Source organism: Desmodus rotundus, chromosome 8, assembly GCF_022682495.2.
Source record: "Desmodus rotundus isolate HL8 chromosome 8, HLdesRot8A.1, whole genome shotgun sequence".
Lineage (NCBI taxonomy): Eukaryota > Metazoa > Chordata > Mammalia > Chiroptera > Phyllostomidae > Desmodus > Desmodus rotundus.
In genome coordinates, this window is record NC_071394.1 from 108284799 (window position 1) to 108306223 (window position 21425).

General features: G+C 49.6%; 1 protein-coding gene across 1 annotated transcript in view; it reads right to left on the reverse strand.

Annotated features, from left to right (window-relative positions):
- Positions 1-20735, reverse strand: part of SH3BP5 (SH3 domain binding protein 5) — a 63526-nt gene extending 42791 nt beyond the window's left edge. Inside the window, exons 1-2 of the mRNA XM_024565900.4 lie at positions 19933-20735; positions 18168-18230 (exon numbers count right to left, since the gene is read on the reverse strand). Coding sequence (XP_024421668.2) covers positions 18168-18230; positions 19933-20076 — 207 coding nt within the window. The 5' untranslated portion in view covers positions 20077-20735. The remainder of the gene's footprint in view (positions 1-18167; positions 18231-19932) is intronic.
- Positions 20736-21425: the final 690 nt, after the last annotated feature.

Sequence of the window (21425 nt, forward strand, 5' to 3'; positions counted from 1 at the left end):
CCACAGAAGGCTGAGTAGATTGGAACAAAAGCCTGCAGCAGATGGCAACCACTTTGGCACCACGAGGGGAGAGCCTGAGGGTGGGAAGCAGGAAGTCCTCATGACACTTTGAGCTTCTGGACCTAATAATGCTTTACAGTCTAACCCTGCAGGCCACCTTCCCCAGAGCCAAACTAGCACACACATCCACAACTGTCACCACTGCTTTATGTTATGTTTAAGCTACTGGAATTGGATTTGTGTCACATGGAATCGAATTAAGCCTTAAAAGAGAAGACTTAAAAAGAGGCCCTAGGATAGCCATATTGGTATAGACAGGGAGGGGAGCCTCAGCCTACAGTCTGGGCCACGGCAAAGCACTGTACTTAAACACGTTAACTTCTGCCCTGCCAATAAAGCCATGTTTATAAGGAGCAGAGCCTGGGGAATTTGATTCAACCTAACGTGTACAAAACTTTTCTTTAAATCCACCTCAATGTCAGTTTGCCTCCACTGAACTTGTGCTTTTTGCCTTACTCCCCAGTTCGAGAAAAGGTTTGATTGTGGCCCTTTGCCTCCTACAATCACAGGTAAGTGTGTCTCCCAAGACCAGAGGGGAGGCTGCTCCCAGGAATGTCCAGGAGGAGAGAAAGCTGCCAGTTTTCCCAACGGTGAAGGACTCGCGCGTGCGCAGGGGTGGGGGGGAGCAGTCGGAAGGTCTGTTCATCTCAGAGAAGCAGCAGACCTCACCAGTCAAGAAAAACAAGCCATTTACTCTCCAGGGCTGTTGACTGGCGGGGTTTTGTGTTGTTGTTTTAAGATCAGCACATGAAGGGTTCTGAAAGGGTCCCCTCTGTCTGAATGAGGACTCAGACCTTCAAATCTGAGAACCTTGTCCCATCCATTAGGTGACTCAGACTGAGGGTGACGTCGTCAAGCCAAGAGCTGCTGAGGGTGGCACAGCCGCCCTGCATGAATGTGTCAGTGAGTCACCAAATACAGCCCTGTGTCAGGTGAGAACTCCAGCTAACCCGAGCCAGCCAGCAGCAGTGCGCCTGGGGTACAGGGTGTCAAGCATCACTGCACGCAGGACAGTCCCTGTTTTCTTGCCAACCCGCTCACTGAAGCCTCAATTATCTCACCCATAAGCAGAAAATGGCAGCCTTTCCACTTCACAAGTGTCCCCGAGAACCAAGTGAGATTAGAAGGGATGCCAGATTTTAAAAATAACTGTCCTACAAATTAAAGATGACACAACACTTCAAAAGATCCTTAGTAATGAATGCCATTTACCAACACACTGCTTGCAGTGTGTGGGGCCACAGCTCTGGGCACTATCCGAGCCCCACACAACCTGCAGGACTGGCTCAGCAGGAATGGCCCTTCCGCCTGCCCAGCTCTGACAAGCTGGGCCCTGGGGGCGAAGAGCTGCTTGACCTGAAGTCACACGCAAATGTCAGCCTTCTGGGCAAAAGCACAGACCTTCAGTCTTCTAGGGCAATGTGCCTTTCGCCTCACCAGTGGTTCTCAAAGTGTGGTCCAGGGGACCATGGAGTCAGGGTGGTCCCTGAGATCTTTTCTGGGAGTCTATTTCCATAATCAAGTGAGACTTATTTGCTTTTTTTTCCACCTTCCTTCTCTTGTGAGTGTTCAGTGGGGTTTCCCAGAGACTACTTGATACGGGACGTCGTAGGAGATGGAACACAGGGGCAGACGTGCAAACCCAGCTCTTCTATCAGGCCAGAGAGAAGGCCGCGCAAAAATCACAAACGATGACGTCCTTGTCATGAGCTTTTTTCACGTGAGGAAATGGTTATTTTGATAAAATGAATTACTTATGTTAACATGTCATAGGTTTAGATGTTTTTTTGATGAATACAAGTTTTTACAACTTCTTAATTTTAATTTCTACCATGGCAAATATTATAGGTATCGCCCCCAAAAGCAAAAGCAAAAGCTCAACAATGACAGGAGTGGAAAAGGGGACCTGAAGCCAAAAAGCATCATCTCCCGCTGGCCGGCACCGGGCACCCCCGCCCCACAGGCCTGCCCTGCAAAACCCCTTCTCGGACAAGGAACACCTACATACTTACAATAACGGTGAAGCAGTTGTTCCTTCTCGGATCTTTCTTTAATGCCTGCCCTGGGGCTACCTTGTCTTCATAGCACTTCCCACACTTCTTGGCGTTTGCTTTGCTCATCTCCCTTTTAAGAAGGGGGTGGCTAGCTAGTCCAGCCTCAGAGCCCCCCCCCCCACCCCCAGAGGAGGGAACTACTACAATTGGACAAGCAAGACAAAAACTCCACAGGAAACCAACAGCATCGCTTCAACGGGCACTAAACTGTGCCATGGTGAGGTGGGCACTTCCCTTCACATACACCTTTGATAAAGCTCTTGCTTTAAAAATGCACTTCCCTTTAACGGTTTCGCACTTACTGTTACAAATTCTTTTCAAACTGAAGTAAAAATGCTAGTCAGTTTAAAGGAAAATACAGAATAAATGGGACACGCAGAAAACTAGGAGAAGGCAAAAATTACAACAGCAGCAGGACAATAACTATTTAGAACCCTGAAGCCTGATAGAGGACCATTCTAGAATTATATGATAAAAGGCACCCCTGGAGGAAACATTCTAACCTACTGGCCTGTTATAGAATACCTGAAATGTTTTGAAGTTTACTACAAACCATGTTTTCTCCTTACCCATCCAATCTATTCTTTAAAAGCACTTGCAGTAGCTCCTAGAACACACAAAGAAACGACTTTCAATAGTGCTGGGTGTAGAGGGAGTGAGTGACTCTGGTGTGGTCCGCTAGGACTCGCTGCAAGAAGGCAGGTGTTCCCTACCTGTGCTGTCCAATACAGAGGCCACCAGCCATGGGGGTTCCATGAAAACTTGAAATGTGGCTAATGCAAGTTACAAAATTTCCTATTGAATTTTAATTTTTTAAATTAAATTGAAGTAGCCACGTATGGCTAGTGGTTGCCATGCTGGATGGCACAGTTCTCGCTCCCAGGGCCCGATTTTTTCACTTTGCTTCTCCCCACTGAGGTCACTCACTGCACCTCGGGGCCTCCAGCTGCCTTCTCTCCTTGCCTCTGCCTGGTTTTTCCTCCCTCGGCCCCGCTCCCACTGTACGGCTTTCTCAGCCTGTGGGAAGGGGAGCCAGGGTGATTCATTTTCACCTTCAGGAATTTTGCGGCGGAGGCAGAACGGGAAAGAATGCGCCAGGTGAGAGCCAGTGAGCCGAGCCAGAGCCACACCAGTGCCAGCGGAAGCAGAGGCGGGGAAGGGGCAGGACAGACAACCCCAGGGAGCTGAAGCCAGCCCCAAGAGCACCCCGCCAAGCCCGATCACTGCAAGCCCCATGCCACATCAGCGACTTTCACTCAGCCAGAAGACCCTGGTTCAAACCACCCCAAAGGTCGGGAAATATTTATGGAAAAGAAAAAAGGGGGAAGAAAATACCAGGCCCTTCAAATTAGGAGAAGTCAGAATCATTGCTGGAGACCAGGCGCCTATGTCCCCTCCATTCCGACTCCTGTTATCCCACCCAAGCCCCATGGCCAGTAACAGAGGCCTCTTGGGGTGTTCGCCAAAGACACCGCTTCCTCCACTTCCTTCTGTGGGGACCATCCTCCACATGACAGGCAGAACCTCGCAGCCATGTCTCTGATACAAGACACTCTGTCAGGGAACAGAACTGAGGAACCCGGAGGAGCGAGTGACAGAGACAGAGATGACAGACAGTGAGAAGCCAGCAAACGAGAGAACACCAGGAGGCAGCAGAGGAAGAGAGATTATCTGGGTTTCTGACTCTGACCCTGAAGCTACACAGGCGTGTAACTTATTGATCAAACCAAAGCACTTTCAAGAGTGAAGCGGGGCCCTATTAATAATTATGCTGGGATAACAGGCTTAAACCAAGACTGTCACGGCACCTGAGATGTGTGGTCTCCCTACGCTTAAGGCCCACCAACGCTTCCCTCCCCTGGGTCCCATAAAAGGCTCCTTTAACCTCTCAGAATCCCCCCTTTCATTTAAACTGTTTCAGTGTGGGGGTGGGCAAAGTACCAGGGGCTCCAATCCCAGCCGCGGACCCAGGAGCCGGCCCTGTGCAGCTCGACAGCCTTGGTGCCAAGGCCAGACCCTGCTTTTTCTGTCCACAGCACCACCCCCATCTCGGTTGCGACCAGAGAAGGGGTTCTTTCCAACACGAGGGAAGAAGGAAAGCGGGAAAGATGGCAGTCAACAGTGTTTCCTGCTGTAAATCTCCCTCTTCGGAGGTTAACAAAGGTCTTGGAGCTTTTTTAAGGCCTGAGTGGAACTGAGTTCCTCCCAGGCAGAAGGGCTCTCTGGTTTAGAACGCTGATTCGACTGCAGGCTGTTCCCAAACAACCCTGTGCATACGCAGCCCCAGCCCCCAGAACATCACAGCCCGCCACAGCTGTCCTGCCTGGCTGGACCACACCGCAGCCTCTGACGCGATGGCCAAGGCCAAGGTTCCATAACCAAGGGCAGGCACTGCCATTTGGACGCTAACTTAAGGCAGTGGGCAGATCTGGGAATGGGGAAAAGACTTTAAATTTTTTAATTTAAAATAATTTCAGACTTGGGAAAAAACGAGGGTTAAGATGCAGACATGATGCCCCCTTACCCTGAAATACTTCAGCACACGTTTCCCAAAGATGACCTCCTCCTACGTGACCGGAGTACAAGAATCAAAATCAGAACATTAACACTGATACAAGGCTGTTACTCTGAGCTATGACTTCATTCAAATGATCAACTCTCCCGCTAATGTCTCTTTTAACAAAGGGAGAAAAACCATCCAGGCATCCAACCCAGGTTCCGCGCGTCGCGTTTAGCTGTCATCCCTGTCTCATCTCCCCGGAGCAGGCAGGTCTGTAGTCCCGCTTTGTCTTTCGTGGCCTTGACACTTTAGAATAATATGAGCCAGTTATTTTGTACAATGCCTGTCAAATTAGAAAGGCCTCATTTTCAATTCTTTTTGCTGTTGATGTTGATGTCACAAAAGAATGAGCCACTAGCATGGAATTTAACCAATTTATAGCTATATATAACATTTTTTTAAGTAGACAAAGGCCCAAAGCACCACAAAGAAAAGACCCATAAACCCTTAAAACCTTCAGGCACAAGGGTCCGTCCTAAGAGGCCCCTGGAGGAAGGAGTACAGTTACGTAACCCCTCACACGCACACAGCTAGGAAGACTGAGGGGGCCCGATGCTTCCTAATTCATGGCCAAACATGGTTTTAAACCCATGGAATTCTTTGTGTATAAGAGTAGGAAAAATTGCTGAAACCAGGGCTTTTTACTGAGTTCAACCACCAGCAGACAATTTCCATGTTTACACCAAGAAGCATAACATATTTCCTCAACTCCAAGACCCTCTTTTTCCCCCAAATTCTGAAACATGAGATTTTAAGTGGATTCTACAATTGATGTGCACATTTATCAGAGCAGTGTTTGAACCCCCGCCCTAGCTGTTAATGCACTCCCAAGTCCATTTTACACTCACACAAGGTCCCGAGTCAAGGCTCTGTGGTGAGTTTGCGGCCCAGCCTTGGAAAGCTCTAGAGATCATTTCATGCAGCCTCCATTGGAAGCACGCATCCACCCACAGCATTCCAGCCAGGCCAGCTGTCTGGTTTCCACTGGCTTTTGGATAACCTCCTTCCTGACTGCAGCTAAGCGGAATGGAAAGAAAGGAGGGCACAGGATGCAAAAGAACCCAAGTCAAAATCCACTGCTATAATTTTAGAGACAAGAAAGAAAATGATCAGAAGAAACAGCTAAAAATGTTAAAAGCGGCTGCTTCCCAGAGTAGAACTGGGGATGGGAAGAAATTAGGCAGAGAACTTCTTTTTTCATTAAAACTTCTCCAAGGCTTCCCCCCAAAAAACTATGTGCAAGCATTGCTTCACTAAAAATAAAATTTTAAGTAACTGCAGCACCAATTGACCAAAGTCCTTTTGTATTTTCCGTATCCTCAAGACCAAGGGTGACTCATAGTTCATTCAGCATGTGGCTGGATTAAAACCAAAATCTCAGCTGCACAATATCAGGGCTAGATATGACTTTGCCCCTCACTTAGCTCAGATGTTTCCATTCCACGGAGCAGGTAACTGAAACCTCAGGAGGTGAAGCTCTCTCCCAAGGATGTATACCTGGGGAGTGTCAGGCCAAAGATTGAAAACCTGGTCCCCCAAGTCCTAGACCAGCATTCTTCCAGCTTACCAGCCTCAGAGAGGACCTCAGAAGGGGCACACATCCCAAAACTACCTAAGGGCATGGGCTCCAGACACAGAATCCTGAATTCAAATTTTGGCTCCCCACCCATTAGTCATGTGACCTGGGAGAACTCACTCAATCTTTCAATACCTGTTTCTTTCAATGTCCTCAACAGCTGTTGTGAGAACTCAGCAAAATGCTTAGCATGTAAGCAGCTTTCAATAAATAGTGGTGATTTTATGTAGAAGCCATTATTCTATTCAATAAAGGGCAGTAGGAAAAGAACCAACATTTGTTGAACAGTCTATTCCAGGTACTGTGCCTTATTTACAAACATCTCATTTAATCCTTAACAGCCCTGCAAGATAGGTATTGATTGCCCTTCCTGTTTTACAGAGAAAGAAATTAAAACCCAGAAAAGCTAAACTCCTTGCTAAGACTGCACAGCTGACTCAGGGGAGAATTCAAATCCAGCCCTCCCGAACTCCAACTCCAAAGCCCATGCTTTCTACCATCACATGCTTTCTAGTATAAGCCTCTATCGGCTCCAAACCAAACTTTCCTCTTTTTTTGTTTTTTTGATCCCACATTTCACAGCATTAAAATCTAGCTTGCTTTAACAAGTTCCAGCCTGGGGAGTAGATCCGATTTCCAGCAAATGCATGCAATACCAAGGTGCTATTCCCCCAGTGGAGATGCTAGCAAACCCAGTGGCAGGGAGAGAAAGCAGCATGGCAAAGCTGCCCAAAGAGGTTTAGAACCTTCATCCTGAATCGATAAAGTCTCTGCCTGGGTACCGTATTTTCAGCTCTAGGTTTCACTAACTTCTAATAGGCTAAAGCTATGTCATCATTTTCTCTCAGACAACATTTTTAAGAAGTGGGCCAAGTGGCAAGGAATTTTCTATCACACGACCCACAGCTCTGCTAAACACTGCTCCCTCTCGCTGTTATTGTTGTTGGTTTGTTTAAGGGTCACTGGAGGCACTAACCAAAGTCCTCGCTTTGCAGGCTGGTTAACCATTAAAGCAACTCGAGAAGGCGCTGTGCAATGCAGTGGTTTATTGTGAAGGGAATGAAAACGGATGTCCTGCAGGCCTCAGGATGAGTCACTGTGCCCAAGTCACCACCGCAAGTGTGGCAGTTCTCAAAGGTGGCTCGAAATCCTTTGGCATTACTGCCATGGAGAGATGGAGTTGGTGTCCCCTCCTCGTGAATCTGGGTGAGCTCGATGCTCAGACCAATTGACTATGACAGAGGTGCTCCCACGCGACTGTCAGGGCTCAGACTGAAAACACCGAGATGCTTCCTGGTCACCTCGGATGCTCGCAGTGGGGGAAGCCAGACACCATAAGGAGGTCAGAGTGTCTGAGACCACCATGCTGGAAAGGTCAGAGGTAAGACCTCAGGTTGACAACCCCAGCTGAACTCCCAGCCAAGAGCCAGCGTCCACTGCCAGACACAGACATGGGTCTCCTCAGATGTCCCGTCCAGTCAAGGCTTCAGATGCCCACAGCCCCAGCTGCCACCTGACTCCACCAGAGACCCATCAGACTCAAGCAAGAACCGCCCAGCTGAGCCCTCTCCAAATTCCTGCCCCACAAATCATGGACAAAATGAAGCAGTGGTTTTAAGCTGTGAAGTCTCGGTATAATCTGTTAAGTAGAAATAGTAACCAGAACAATGAGGAAGGAAAACATCCATTTCATGTCTTCCACTAAAAATCAAAAACCGGGGAGGAAAGGGAATACAGATCTGCAGACTTCAGATCTATTGGGATGAAGCTGAGCCCTTCCGCAGTGCCGGCAACAGAAGGGTGGGTGGATGAAGCCAGCCAAACCCCACGCATCACGCTCCGGCTGAGTCTGATGACAAACTGACAGAGCTGGTCCTGAGGGGGCTTGGCTGCGGCTGCAATAAACAGCGGATGTTCCTCCCATTGTGTCCCCGCCAGCAGTTTCTTTCTGTCCCAGCAAACATTAACAATATCTCTCACATAATCCAACAAAACACTGCAAAGGAAAAATCAGGCAAGAATAGAACAGAATTTTTTTCCCACCTTCCTTTAAGGAAACGAAAGAGGCTGATTCTCTGAGCTCTTTCAGAGCTGCTTTGCAAATGATCATGAGGCCCTTGGTTAAGATGTTTTGCATAAAATCAACAGTCTTTACTGTTGAAACGCCCATGTGGCCATCGGCAGATTAAGTAACTCCCAAAGAGGGGGGCTGGCCAAAGATAACCGGGATGCCTGCCGAATGATGAGGTTCAACAGATGTCTAATTCAGCCAGCCAACACACACACACACACACACACACACACACACACACAGCTACACTGAAGGTCCCTACAATAAACGCTCAGAAGGAAAAAAAAACAACAGCTCAAGTAGTGCCAAGTGCCCATCAGCAGGTAAAAAAGCTACAGTACATTTATGCAATGGAATACTACTTGCCTGTTACAAAAAAAAAGAAATCTTATCTTTTGCAACAGCATGGAGTACGGATGGACCTGGAGAGTGTTACGCTAAGTGAAATAAGCCCGTCAGAGAAAAACAAGCACCATATGATTTCACTTATACGTGGAATCTAGGGAACAAAACAAACAAAACAGAAACAGAGACAGAGACCGGACGGACTGACAGCTCTCAGAGGGGACAGGGGCTGGGGGCGGGGTGAAAAAGGCAAAGGGATTAAGCAAAAGAAAAAAGAAAAACCTCCTTAGGAGGCAAGGCGTCTGGGGTAAACCTGGGGGCACAGTCATGTCACTGCACCAAAGGCTGCTTTACCACAACAGCAAGTACCCCCATTCCCATGTCAGGTCCCACCTGAGGGGCCAGGAAAGTCAGTGCGCTCTCTCACTGGCCTTTTATAGCTTAGAAGGAAGACACGCTGATTTTTTAAGGCAACAGAGTCGATATTAGATATTAGAGAGCAATTTCTATGTTCTAGTCAACAGCCCATACCAGTAACGTTTTGCTAAAGTGGCTACAAGTGAATGAGATTGGGCCAAAGGGCCTGCATGTGCCCCCAAGTGCACCCACTCAGAAATGATGCAAATACTCAAACTCGCACAGTGACTCAGTGTGAATATCTAAATACTCTTAATACTTGAAATGTTCTGCACTGTCATATCTTGGTGATTTTTTGTATTTCACAAATGAGGGTTTCTTGGCGGCAGACAATCCTGAAAGGCCTTCCAGGCACCTCTCATCCCTCCGTGAATTACCACAAGGAGGGTTTAACAGTCGGGTCACTCACTAAGTGAGCCCAACAGCACCAGGGTTCACCCACGATTAAGGCAGGGACTACCGATCTGAACGTTTTTCCCACGAGCCTTCCTAGTTCCTGAAATTCCTTTCATAGAAATCCATGCCCTTGACTCACAAAGACATCTCTTTATAATAATGCCCCACATTCTCCGCCCCCATGGCCTGTGAAAATAATAAAATATGGTCACTGTAAATAATTCAGAAAATGTCAAGAAATGAAAAATAAAAACCATTAGCATTCTTGGCAGCTAGCAGTAGCCACGAGTAACATCTGAGGGTACATTTTTCTAGAGCCGTGCTCCTCAATCCAAGTGGAAATCGGGGCTCCTGCCCCACCTCCAGCCCACTGGGAATCAACACTTCTGTAGCACACAATAAAAATAAACTAGAAGAGTGAAATGACACTTGGATCCCCTGGAAATGTCATTTTTCTTTTAAATTCCTAGAGTCTTACTTTCAATTTCTGTATTTACTTCACCTTCATTGGTAACTAGCAGTCCGTAGTATGGACCACACTATGAATCGCTGTTTTACTCTACATACAGCTTTACATGCGCTTTTATTACCCAGTCTCTCCTTGATCGCGGCCATTTGTCCATGTTCACACACGCCATCCTTCTTTAAAGTGAAAGGCCGCTCTTAAAACACCCACTCCTCCAAGCAGGGCAGCATCTCGGACCTTCACCTCTGTAAGTGGGAGACTCCGGGGAGGGGAAGGACACAGGTGGTACTTTCTGAATGTCACAACTGTGCCCAGGGGTGGCCCTGCCTAACAACAGCCTGGGGACGAATGCACTTTCAGAACTGGCACCGAAGAAGAGGGACCTGTCTGCTTTTCAGGACACTGTGTGTGCTGGTGCCAGGAATCCACAAGAGCCCTTGATTCTAAGCAAAAACGAACATCCATTCACTCCGACATCCATCGCACCCCTGTGTGCAGACGCTGCGTGAGATGCCGGAAACAAAAAGATGGGGAGGCCCAGCCCCTCCCTCCAGGGGCCACATGTTGTAGGGCAGTGAGACAAGTAAACTAATGACCGGACTGCAGCCTGATGAACACACACTAGGGGGGAAGGGTGCTAGGAGGCACACAGGGCAGGGGGTGCAGGTGGCACAGCCTCCGGGCCCCAAGCCCCAGAGATTCTGACTCAGTAGGACTGGGTGGGACCGGGGATGCTGTAATTCTAGCAAGCTCCTGTCACACTGAGGCTGCTGGTGCAAGGACCACACTTTGCTGGCACTGCTCTAGAGTGCGGGTTCACAACCAGGCGCAATTTTGCACCCCGGGGACACTCACAAGCCTGGAGACATGCTGGACTGTCACAACCAGGAGGGGCGGCGCCGTCATCGGCATCTAGTGAGCAGATGCTGCTAAACCTCCCGCACTACACAGGACACCCCCCCAAAGACAAAGAATGACCCGGCCCCCCATGTCCAAGAGCTAAAGTTGAACAACTGCTCTAGGACAAGGCACTTGAACTCAGAGTTGTAATCAGCATAAGGGGGATCATAAATGCCTGTGTCATAAAGGTGCTCTAAAGATTCGATGAGTTTCTGTATGCAAAGCGATCGGAAAATGGCCTGGTGCACAGTAGGCACTCATCATCACCTTCGGCAGTCGCTACTGCTGAGGGCGGCCAGGAGACAAAAGCAGGCCGGAGCGACATGCCAGGAGGGACACACAGCCCTTCCTCAAGCGCCCACCACGCCGCAGCCCTCACCGCCCTGCTCCAAGGACGGCCATAATGGTGGACAGCTTATTATGCACCGCCGCTGGGATGAAGAAGCCGAGGCCCAGAGACATGAAGTAATTTTCCCCAGGTCACACAGCCAGGAAGGGGAAATGTGTTACTATTATTCACCCACTCAAACCTCTGTTGAGCACCTATTGTGTGCCAGGCAAGTCCCCGGAGAAGACAGACCCTAACAAAGCGGGGGTCCCTGGAAATAACCGATTTCTACATCCCAGCAGACCAGCCTCAGACCAAAGCCCTGTTGCTCCAGTGACTGTCAAGTTCGTGCCCAGGATACTGGCTGCACAAGCCCTCGCTCTGGCCTCTTGCCCCGGGCCTGTCACTGACCAAACATAAAAAAGTCATGGCCAGGCCCGGAGGACAGCAGAGCCACCACCAGACGTCGTGGTGGGCCGGGCTGCAGCGGACAGCTCGTGGGCGCCTTTCCTGCATCTGGCGCCCAGGGGGCCTAGGCGCTCCCTGCCAGCCCCCCACACAGGAGCCCTCCCCTTCACCCAGGCCTGCAACTAGCAGAGCGCCCCTTCACACCACATCTCCTCTTGCCCTCCAGGCCACCCAGGGACAGGGGCAAGAATCACAACTTCCCGCTTCATAGAGGACAAGACTCAGGCTCCAAGGGGCCAACCACCCCTAAGTCAGCAGACCTCAGATTCTAACCTACATCACCTGCTGCCGAGACCCTCCACCCACCCCTTCCCCATGGCTTTGGGTTTTGTCTCCCCGCCCCTAACCACAGAGTAGTACAAGTTCTAGGCAAATAATTCAAAAAATATAGAAAAACAGACAATTGGTATCACTCATCTCACCTCCCAGGTATAACTGGTATGTCATCTTCCCCAGGCGTTCTCATGCATAGGGACATATTTTAAAGAAGAGCACCACATGACTTGCTCTTCTGGAATCTGCTTTTCCCCATTTAGATGTCTTCCTTCGGTGACAACAGGCTGTGTCATCATTTTAAGGCCCAGGTTCTATCAACCACTGCGTGTACATTGTATTCACGTATTTAACCAATCTCCTACTGACAGTCATTTGGATTTATAACCCCCCACATTTTTAAACAATGCTGCAGTGAACATAATCAGGCCTTTCTCCTTGCCCAGGGACTCCCTAAGGATAAATTCTTCCAAGTGCAACTGCTGGGCCAAAAGTTGCTGTGCCCCGACATCCCAGCAGTGGAGAGGAGGGGACTGTCACAGAAGCAGGAAGCCCGAAGTCCTATCTTTCTGATACCAAACTTCAGGTCAGAGCTGTGGGGCCCGTAGCAGCAGGCCCAGCTCGGGTCAACAGAGGCACCCAGTAAAGACCTCAAGTGTGTTGGTCTTCACCACCAGTCATGGCCAGAGTCCTACAACACCACTCCCCCTGCCGCCCCCACACTGACCGAGCTGCAGGTGTCTACTGTCAGCTCCCTCCCTCCTCCGCTTCAAGGCTACTCAGGATGTTCACGGATTCCTCCACAAATAACTTGGGTCCTCAAGCCTCAACTCAGATGCCCTCTCTTCCCCCCTCCCGGGGCTCCCCAAAGGGCCCTGCATGTCCCTCTCGGTCCATAACTACAGGCTCGCATCCAGGAGTGGGCACGCTCCTCCAGGGCAGGAGCTGTGTCTGAGGTTTAGCTGAGGGACCGCTCAGCTCACGGGACACGCTGTGTGTTTGTGGCATGAATGCCTCTAGGCCAGTGTTTACTTGATAATCTCACCTGAGGACAATGGGTCAGGGCCCCTCCCGGCCTGGGCAGCCTGCCACCAGACCTGGAATTTGGTGCCAGTTTCCAGGAACAGTTATTCCTCACTTCTCCTCATGCATTTATCACTTCAAACATTTTCTAGGACTTCTTCAAAACACAACTGAAGTCTTACAGGGCCTTCCCCCAGGGCGCAACCACTCACACACTCACCACACACACCAGTCTCCAAGGACAAAGTGCTAAGATGTGACAACACTATCCTTTCAGGAAAGAAGTTCTCTCTTCCCCTGACTTGTGTTAATAATTCATTAGAGAGAGGCCAAGCTGCCTCCAGTTGGCCCCTTCCTCCCCTCTCCCACTCCTGAGTTTCCAAGTTCAAATTTACTTTTCAGAGATAATGTTTGCTGGTTTCTAGAGTGGAGAATGGCAGATTCTGAGTAAGGGCTTCGTTCAAGTTTGGAGAACACAGATGTGCAGAATCGAATGCTTTTTCCAACCAGGCTATAAGTCTACCCAGAAACCACCCCGCCCGAGCAGTGGGGACAGTGGGGACAGAGCACGGATGGACGTTCACAGCTGCTTTCCCTCCGTGGGGAAGGGCGGGCTGCAAAAGGCGGCTTCTGATCACTGGGAGCCAGAAAAGCTGTATGTGGGTAACTAGGCCAGGCTGTGTCCTTCCTCCTCCTCCTCCTCCTCCTCCTCCTCCTCCTCTCTGACCATTTCGCATCCCTAGAATAGCCCGCCTTCAGAGCAAGGGAAATAATGAACACACTGTACATCGTGGTTTAAATAACTGGCATGGACTACTGCAAATGTGGATTACAACAAAACTGAAATTCTCTGCACTGCATCTTGTTGGAACAAACATGTGAAGAGAGAGCGAGCTGCAAAATTACACCAGACACTTCCTCGCGGGGCCTCGTCGCCGTGGCCCATTTCTGTCTCTGACTCCCTCCTCCTCTTCTCTCCAATGCTCACCCCTGCCCCCACCTCCCACTGGTTCCTCCTTACGTGGTCCTCAGCCAGGCCACATCTTCAGGTTAGCACTGGCCCTTCCCTCTGGCTGGAATGCTCTTTCCCCAACCCGTGGCCCAGAGGCTCTCTCTCTCTCCAGACATTCTTTCAGGGAAGTCTTTCCTACCCTCCTCCCTCCCCCCTCCCCCCTCCCACAAATACCTCCCAGCCAAGGCCCCTCCCTGACTTGTTTTCCTCATTTGCACATGTGACCATGTCCCTACTCCCCGGTACACCGTTCACTGCATGCCCTCCCTCTCCATAAGGGGCGCCTTCTGTCCATGCTCTTCACTGTTCTCTCCCCATCACCTAAAGCTGTCCTTAGCACACAGTAGGTGCTCAATAACACTCAAGCATGTGTCTGTGGGAAAACACCTTTGCTTTCTCAATGTGAAAGAAAATGTATTTCCTGGTTTAAAAATACATGTTTAACCAGAAAATACATTTCTGGTTATTTCTGGGCCTCTCTGGTTAAAAGGCTGCTCCTTTCAACAGTTTGTAAAGGCTGGCCCTCTCGATAGCAATCAGAGCGCAAAGGGGACATGGCACTGTTCAAACAAGGTCAGAGGCAAAGCGAGGTTGCAGAAAGAGGCAAATGTCCAACTGAGACATGCAGGTGGCTGACGTCCAGAGGCCACCTGGTAACCGCCAGTCTAAAGAACCGATGTGCAGAATGGGAAGCTCAAGACGAATCCAGGCCTGCCCCTCAGCCTACAGCTGCCCAGAGATGCCCAAGCCACATTCTGTGAGCGAAGCAGCAGCCGTCACAAAGCCGGGCACCAGCTCGCTCTAATCAGAGTCAGACAGAGTCAGGAGGGAGTGCTGGGCCCTCCGGATCACAATCAAAAAGCAAAGGAGAGAGGAATGTGGACAGCACGAGGCCCTCCTCTGGAGGCTTGGACATTATTTCAATCGATCCTCGTTATTTGTCGATTCTAGACTAAAATTTACTCATAACTCCAAATCAATACCTGTGGTGCTTCTACAGTCATTGGTGGGCATACACTGAGTAGCAGAAAAACTGAGTCGCCCAACATACGTGTCCCCTGCCTTTTGGCGTCAGCTCTCATACTAGAAACAAGTGTCCTTCACACGGTCCATTAAGTGCCATCGGCTTTTGCATATCTGCGCTTTCTCTCGGTGATTCTGCTGTTTCAAATGGCCCGCAAGCCCAGTGCTGAAGCGCTGCCCGGTGGGCCCGAGCCCAGGAAGGCCGCGTGGTCTTACAGAGAACTCACACGCGTGTTACATAGGCTTTGTCCAGGCACGAGTCCCTGTGCCACTGCCCGTGAGTTCCACATTAATGGATCAGTAACATGTACTAAGTAAGGTGTATTTACACAGAAACACACGTGAAATGAGGTTATGTATTAACCTGTTGACAAAAATGTGACTAGAGGCTCGCAGGGCCCTAACACGGGGCGAGGGTCTCAGTCACAACATTTCCCCTGTGAGCCATGGTTCAGGACTCACTGACTGAATGTGCACAGCCCCTTTAGAGAGCACGCCTACCACAAATGACGAGATTCAACCGTGTATCCAATGCTCCGCTTCCTCTCCCACATCCTTTGGCACACTGCCCGCTGGACAACCCCACTGCTCACACCATCTGCTCCTCTGCACACGGACTCTCGTTCTGCAGGCTTCTGCCCAGATACCAGGCACTCCTCTCTCACAGCCCGTCCCGTCACCCCTTCACTGCAGTTATTACAGCAGCAATCATCGGCCCCCCTCCGCTGTGCACCCCCAACCAAAATGCAAACTTGCCTTGTTCACCTACGTGTCTGCAGTAGCCCCCCACCCCCCCAAAAAAAATTCCTGACACGAGGTTGGTGCCCAGGGCTTGAGTGACAGAGAACAGCCTGCCCCAGACACACAGCGACACCAGCGGCCTCTTGGCAATCGCTGGGTAAACTATGTGCAAGATTTTGAAGAGTTCACAAAAAAACATCTGTAAAATATCCCAAGGACTTTTAATATCGATTCCATGTTAAAATTATACTATCTAGAACATTCTGGGTTAAATAAAGTAGATTAAAATGATTTCCACTTGTTTCACTTGACTTTTTATTGTGGCTACTAGGGAAGTGTTAACTGCTTACAAAGCTTGCATTATATTTGGGTCCATCTCGGCTATAACAGTAATACCGTGGAACGGTCGGCCAGCCACACAGGCCAGCTCAACCAACTCTCTCGGCTGCTGCCCAGTGCACTCCTGAGCAAGGGAGGAAACACCTGTCCCGTGCTTCCTGTGACACACACACCCCTAAGTGTATTCGGAAAAAAGATTTGGAAATCAAGGCTAAAAAGAGTTTAAAAGCTGAGCTGGTGTGGCTCAGTAGATTGAGCACCAGCCTGTGAACCAAAGGGTTGTGGTTCGATTCCCAGGCAGGGCACATGCCTGGGTTGCAGGCCAGGTCCCCAGCAGGGGGTGCGAGAGAGGCAATCACATTGGTGTTTCTCTCCCTCTCTCTTCTTCCCTTCCCCTCTCTCTAAAAATAAATAAACTCTTTAAAAAAAAAGAATTTAACAGGTGAAATAATTTTACCCTCAGAAGGTTAATTAAATAAGCGCTACCAGAGAGCAGTGGCTGGTATGCAAATATTTGTTGAATGAATAAATCAATGAGCCCTTTGCGGGGGGTAAAAAACACTATTTCCAACTTGTCTGTTTGTACATGGGATGGCAGAATATGAGAGCCGGAGGGGACATGGAAAATGACCTGGCTCTGCAGTGTCATCGATCTGTGAGGACTCTGTGCCTCTGTGTCCTCACCTGAAGAGGTAGTTATCACCTTCCCTGCTTTCCAGGCTGGTGCCACCCACTAGAACTTTCTGTGATGGGGGAAGTGTTCTCTGCTCTGTCCAACACAGTAGCTATTGAGCTCTTAAAATGTGGCTACTGTGACTGAAGAACTGGATTTTTTTATTTTATTTAATTATAATTAAGTTAATTTAAATTCACGTAGCCACCTGTGGCCACAGGGGACAGCACAACTCGAGGCTGTGGTGACAGGATGGAATGAGATAAATCTTCTAAAACACTTTGTAAAGCCCTATAGAAATGTTAGTGCTTTTGTTGTTGTTTAAGGTATTACAAATCTAAGATTCTAAGAGATTTCAATTGCCCAACAAAGTGACTCCATTCATCTTAAGTGAAAAGGAATTTAAATAAATGCCCAGGTTTTACTCCCCTTGGGGGAGAAGGGCAACCAGTGCTCACAGATAACGGCAACTGCTTCACACACAGCTCAGAAAACAAGCTCTCCATCCCCACTCCCACGGCCAGATCCGGTACCTTCTTCAGGGCTGGGCATGGCAGGCAGGCAGAAATCAGGGCTGCCCGTGGAAGGAAGGCTGGTAGGTGACATTCCTGTCTCCCTCACGCTCACTCTCAGGGACCAGATGTTTCCTGACCTTTCCGCTGACCTTCTCTGATACACAAATAGGTCGTCCCAACAGCTCCCCGCATTCCTTCAGCTCTGACAGTCATTCACAGGCTCTCAGATACACGTGGGGGTTGTTCAAATCTGCTGACGGACGGTAAAACCAACCACCACTGAAACGGGATGGGGACTAATTGGTAGCTGGAAAGAACGCTAATCTGTTTACACTCAGGTTGGAAGATGTTCATGAAATTCAAATCAAGTTCTCCTCTCTCCCAGCAGGAAAGCCCTTCCCCAGTCCAAACAGCTTTGCCTTACCATTAAGATAATTATATTCTACACACAAGCAGACGTTAAAGAACTGAGCAGGGAAGTAGAAGGGGGTGAATTATTAGAGCAGGGAAGTCAAAAAAAGTTTTCAATCTGAAAAAACACACATTTCCAAGTACAATGTAAGGAACCACCCCAAAATATTGAAGAGATTTTAGGAACGCCGTGCAAGAGTTCAGCTCATTTTCCACTCAGCTCTCTAGCTCTTCCACAGGCACACTGACTTGAGGGCTTATGCGTGTGTAAAGCCCTCGGTTTTGGCCCCACGGAGCTTCCATGATGAAACACAGCATGTGAAATTGGATCCACATGTGTTCCACCCACAAGCCGGGCTCAGTGGTGCACTTTACTCTGTCAGTCAACAGGCTGTTGCTCAACTTCGAGGAGGGGACGCCAGCAATCACCCTCCAGCTGCTAAAGCAAAATTAACCATTCTGGGGTCAGTGGGACTGACACCAGTTCAACAGGAAGAGGGACCCAGCTTTCTGTACCTCAAGTTCAGTCTCCCGCCTGTTGATGTCATCCGTGGATTGATTTAACTTCTCCAATTCTCCCTAATGAAGAAAAGAGGGAGAAAAAAAGATTTAAGGGATTGTCTTTTGTTTCCGTGTGACTCAGCCCCATTACCTACCAAATTACTCCAGCACAATTTGTGGGTAGAGGGACATGTCAGTATTAATTCTCATGGAAAACAGCTGAGCCTTGGCTGGAAGAACAAATGAATGGCAAGATTTCTGAAAATTTCTTGATTTGAAATGTCAAAAAGTCCTAGGAATTTGTCTTTTCTGAGAAGGTCAAATAGTTATTCCAGGTTTGTGCCTTCAGGAAAACCCACCTGTTACAAATGGTTTAGGGGTTGAGTCAAAACAACGGCTTCTGCCTTACAGCAAGAACTTTGCAGAAAAGACAATTAAAGAAAATAAACAAGGCCAAGCCAAAAGCATAAACCCAGTGAAATGTTGTAATTCAAGGGCAAAATTCTGGTATTAACTCACTGGTAGCTGAGTATTTTTCTGTAAAGATGAAAATCTTTTATTTTCAAACTGTCTATTAGTCACTCTCCGTAGATATTTTTTAAACCAGCTTTTTTTTTTTTAAAAAAAACCCACCTTTAAATAAACATTTACAAAATGAAATCCTGTGAAAAGTACCCAACATGAAGTTAGCTCATTTCACGCTGCAAACAAAGGATCTTGTTAACACAATTCCTGTACCAAGAAAACAAGAGAGTAGTTGAAACTGTCGATTTTAATAAAATTTCTAATGCAAACATTTCCCACCTGATCTTAATCTTGCTAATCTGCCAAAACAATTCATTTAAATCAAAACAGCTAAGTTAAATGAGCTTTTAATTGATCTGCGCACTGAAAAACCAATTAGGGCTCCAGGAATGGCAAAACATACTTAAAAGCAATATATATATATATATATATTTATTTTTAAAAACGATTTATGGAAAGGGTAGAAAAATGGGTCTTGGAAAAGGGATTTGCTGTGCTTTTCGCTTGGAGGGTGAAGAGGTTAAGCTGCCACTACTAGATCTCAGCTTGGAAATTGTTTTTTAATCATCTCCCTTAGAAATGGAGGCACGGAGAGCCAGGCCAATCCCCTCGCCTTCTTCCCGCGTCAGCTTTGGGCATCAGTTATTCCCGATTTCTGTTCATACCCAACCTCATAACAAGGAAACACTGAGTTTTAAACCATTTGAGGCCAAGTGCAGGGTTGAGCCAGTGGTGACAATAAACCCTTCAGTTTATTGGTAACAATGAATCAGAGGAGGAAGATGGCTCAGGCCGGGCACCTGCGCCAGGTGAAGACTCGGAACCCAGGGCACCGGTGCCAGCCCACGCTGCAGAGCGGACAACGCCCACCCGGCGGCCGACCCTTCCTCCCAGGGCCAGGAGGCTGTGCAATGCCCGCGGCCCCGGGAGCCTAGCCCGGGTACCCCCGAAACCCGCATGGCGCCCCCGCCCCCTTTTTCCCTTTGTTGCACATCCACTGAACCGCTGGGCACGCTGCGGCGACCCCAGGATCCTGCCCGGAGTCTGCGGGGGCACCCCCGCAATACAGTCAGGCCGCATCCACGCGGGCACTGCGGTCTCCCCACGAACCAGGTGAAACCGAGGATTCAGACCCTCTCTTGTTGCCCCCAGACCGCAGGCACTGGGGGCTGTGAGGCGGGTGTTAAGTGTAGATGCCGACCTCCGCGGCGGCCCTCCCTGAGCCGGGATCCGGGGCGCCCCCCGTGCGCCCTACCTGGATTCGGGGGTCCACCTCTTCTTCCTCCTCCAGCTCTTGCTCCATCCCCTCTTCCTCCTCCTCCTCCTCCACCAAGTCCCGGGCCGACGGCAGGAGCTCAGCCGGCTCCTCGGAGAGGCTCCGCTTCAACGCCGTGTCCATGCAGGCAACCGGAACGCGAACCGCGCTGCGCGCTTCGGGGCGTCGGCTGCCACCGCCGAAGGCTCGCCCGGAGCCGTCTCGCCACAGCCCAGCACGGTCGGGGAGCCGCCGCAGCCTACACTCGGGAGGCGCCGCTCGCGGGTGCGGATCCCTCCGGCCCGGGCGGAGCGGAGGAAATGGGCGCGGCCGCCCCCTGTCTGCCGCGGCCGTCAGCGCAGCGGCGTCCGCTCCGCCCTCGCCCTCCGGGGCCGCCCTCCGCGCGGCTCGGACTCTATTACCTCTCCAGTTCCGCTTTCCCAGGTCACCGTCGCTAAAACCCCAGCTCTCCGAAAACCTCTAGCATGGTGACATAGGGGAGCCCTCACCCCTGTTAGACTTAGCAGCCCGAATACATCCCAAACTACCCAACGCTGGACTTTCAGTGCCTGCTTTCAAAGCAGCTTTCTCCTCCTCGTCTAAGGCAAATTGTGTGCAAGGGAAGTTTGGGGTATTTCCACTCTCTGAAGTCACCTTTAGAAGCCTGTCCCCAGTGGCCCTGGACCAGTTTCAAGACTCACTCAAACCCCTGTCTGTACATGTCCAAAGAACGTTTCTCGTCTTGGGCGAATCTTGGGAATTGTATCTACTCAAAGATTTTACCAGAAAAGGGAACAGAAACATGTTCACAAAGGCACATAAATATAAAGGAGTCAGCTGCTACTCCGTGCACCATGCCTTGTCCAAAGGCTGTGGCCCTGCGCTGGGCAGAGCTCCATTCCCAACACCGTGCTTTCATAGTGGTGGGATGGCCCTACCTGGAGAGCCAGGAAGCATGGGAAATCATGGGTCAGGGATGTGGGTGGATACAGCTTTTGCAAGGAGGTGGTACGTGTAACCCCTGCTAAAGGGCACACTCTATCAAAGGATGTACAAACTGGTAAGGCTTCCTGCCCACCCAGAACAAACAGGCAGCCAGAGCCTCCCTGGCAAACTCAACATCACAAAAGGCCAAAGATGGAAGAGGCATGTCTGTGCTGGTATAAAATGTCAGGACCACTGTGATGTCAAGGGAGGACAAGTTGAGGTGACCTTAGCAAAGCAAGAAGGACATTGCCCCTGGCCACTGCTAATGTGTCCTTTGCTACACAAATGCAGAACATGCACACTTTTCACACAGAGGCTTGTGGCCCATTGGCTCTGTGAGCTTGGAGGACAAATTTGCTTGCGAAAGGAGCTTCTTTCCGAGAGCCTATCATTAAAGCCACCTTGGAAAACCTGCTTCTGATGGTTTTATTAGAAGCTAAGTTGGAAGGTTACTCCTTGGGCAAGATACCACCCTCCACAGGCTGGCCCTGTGGTCCACTGTCAAA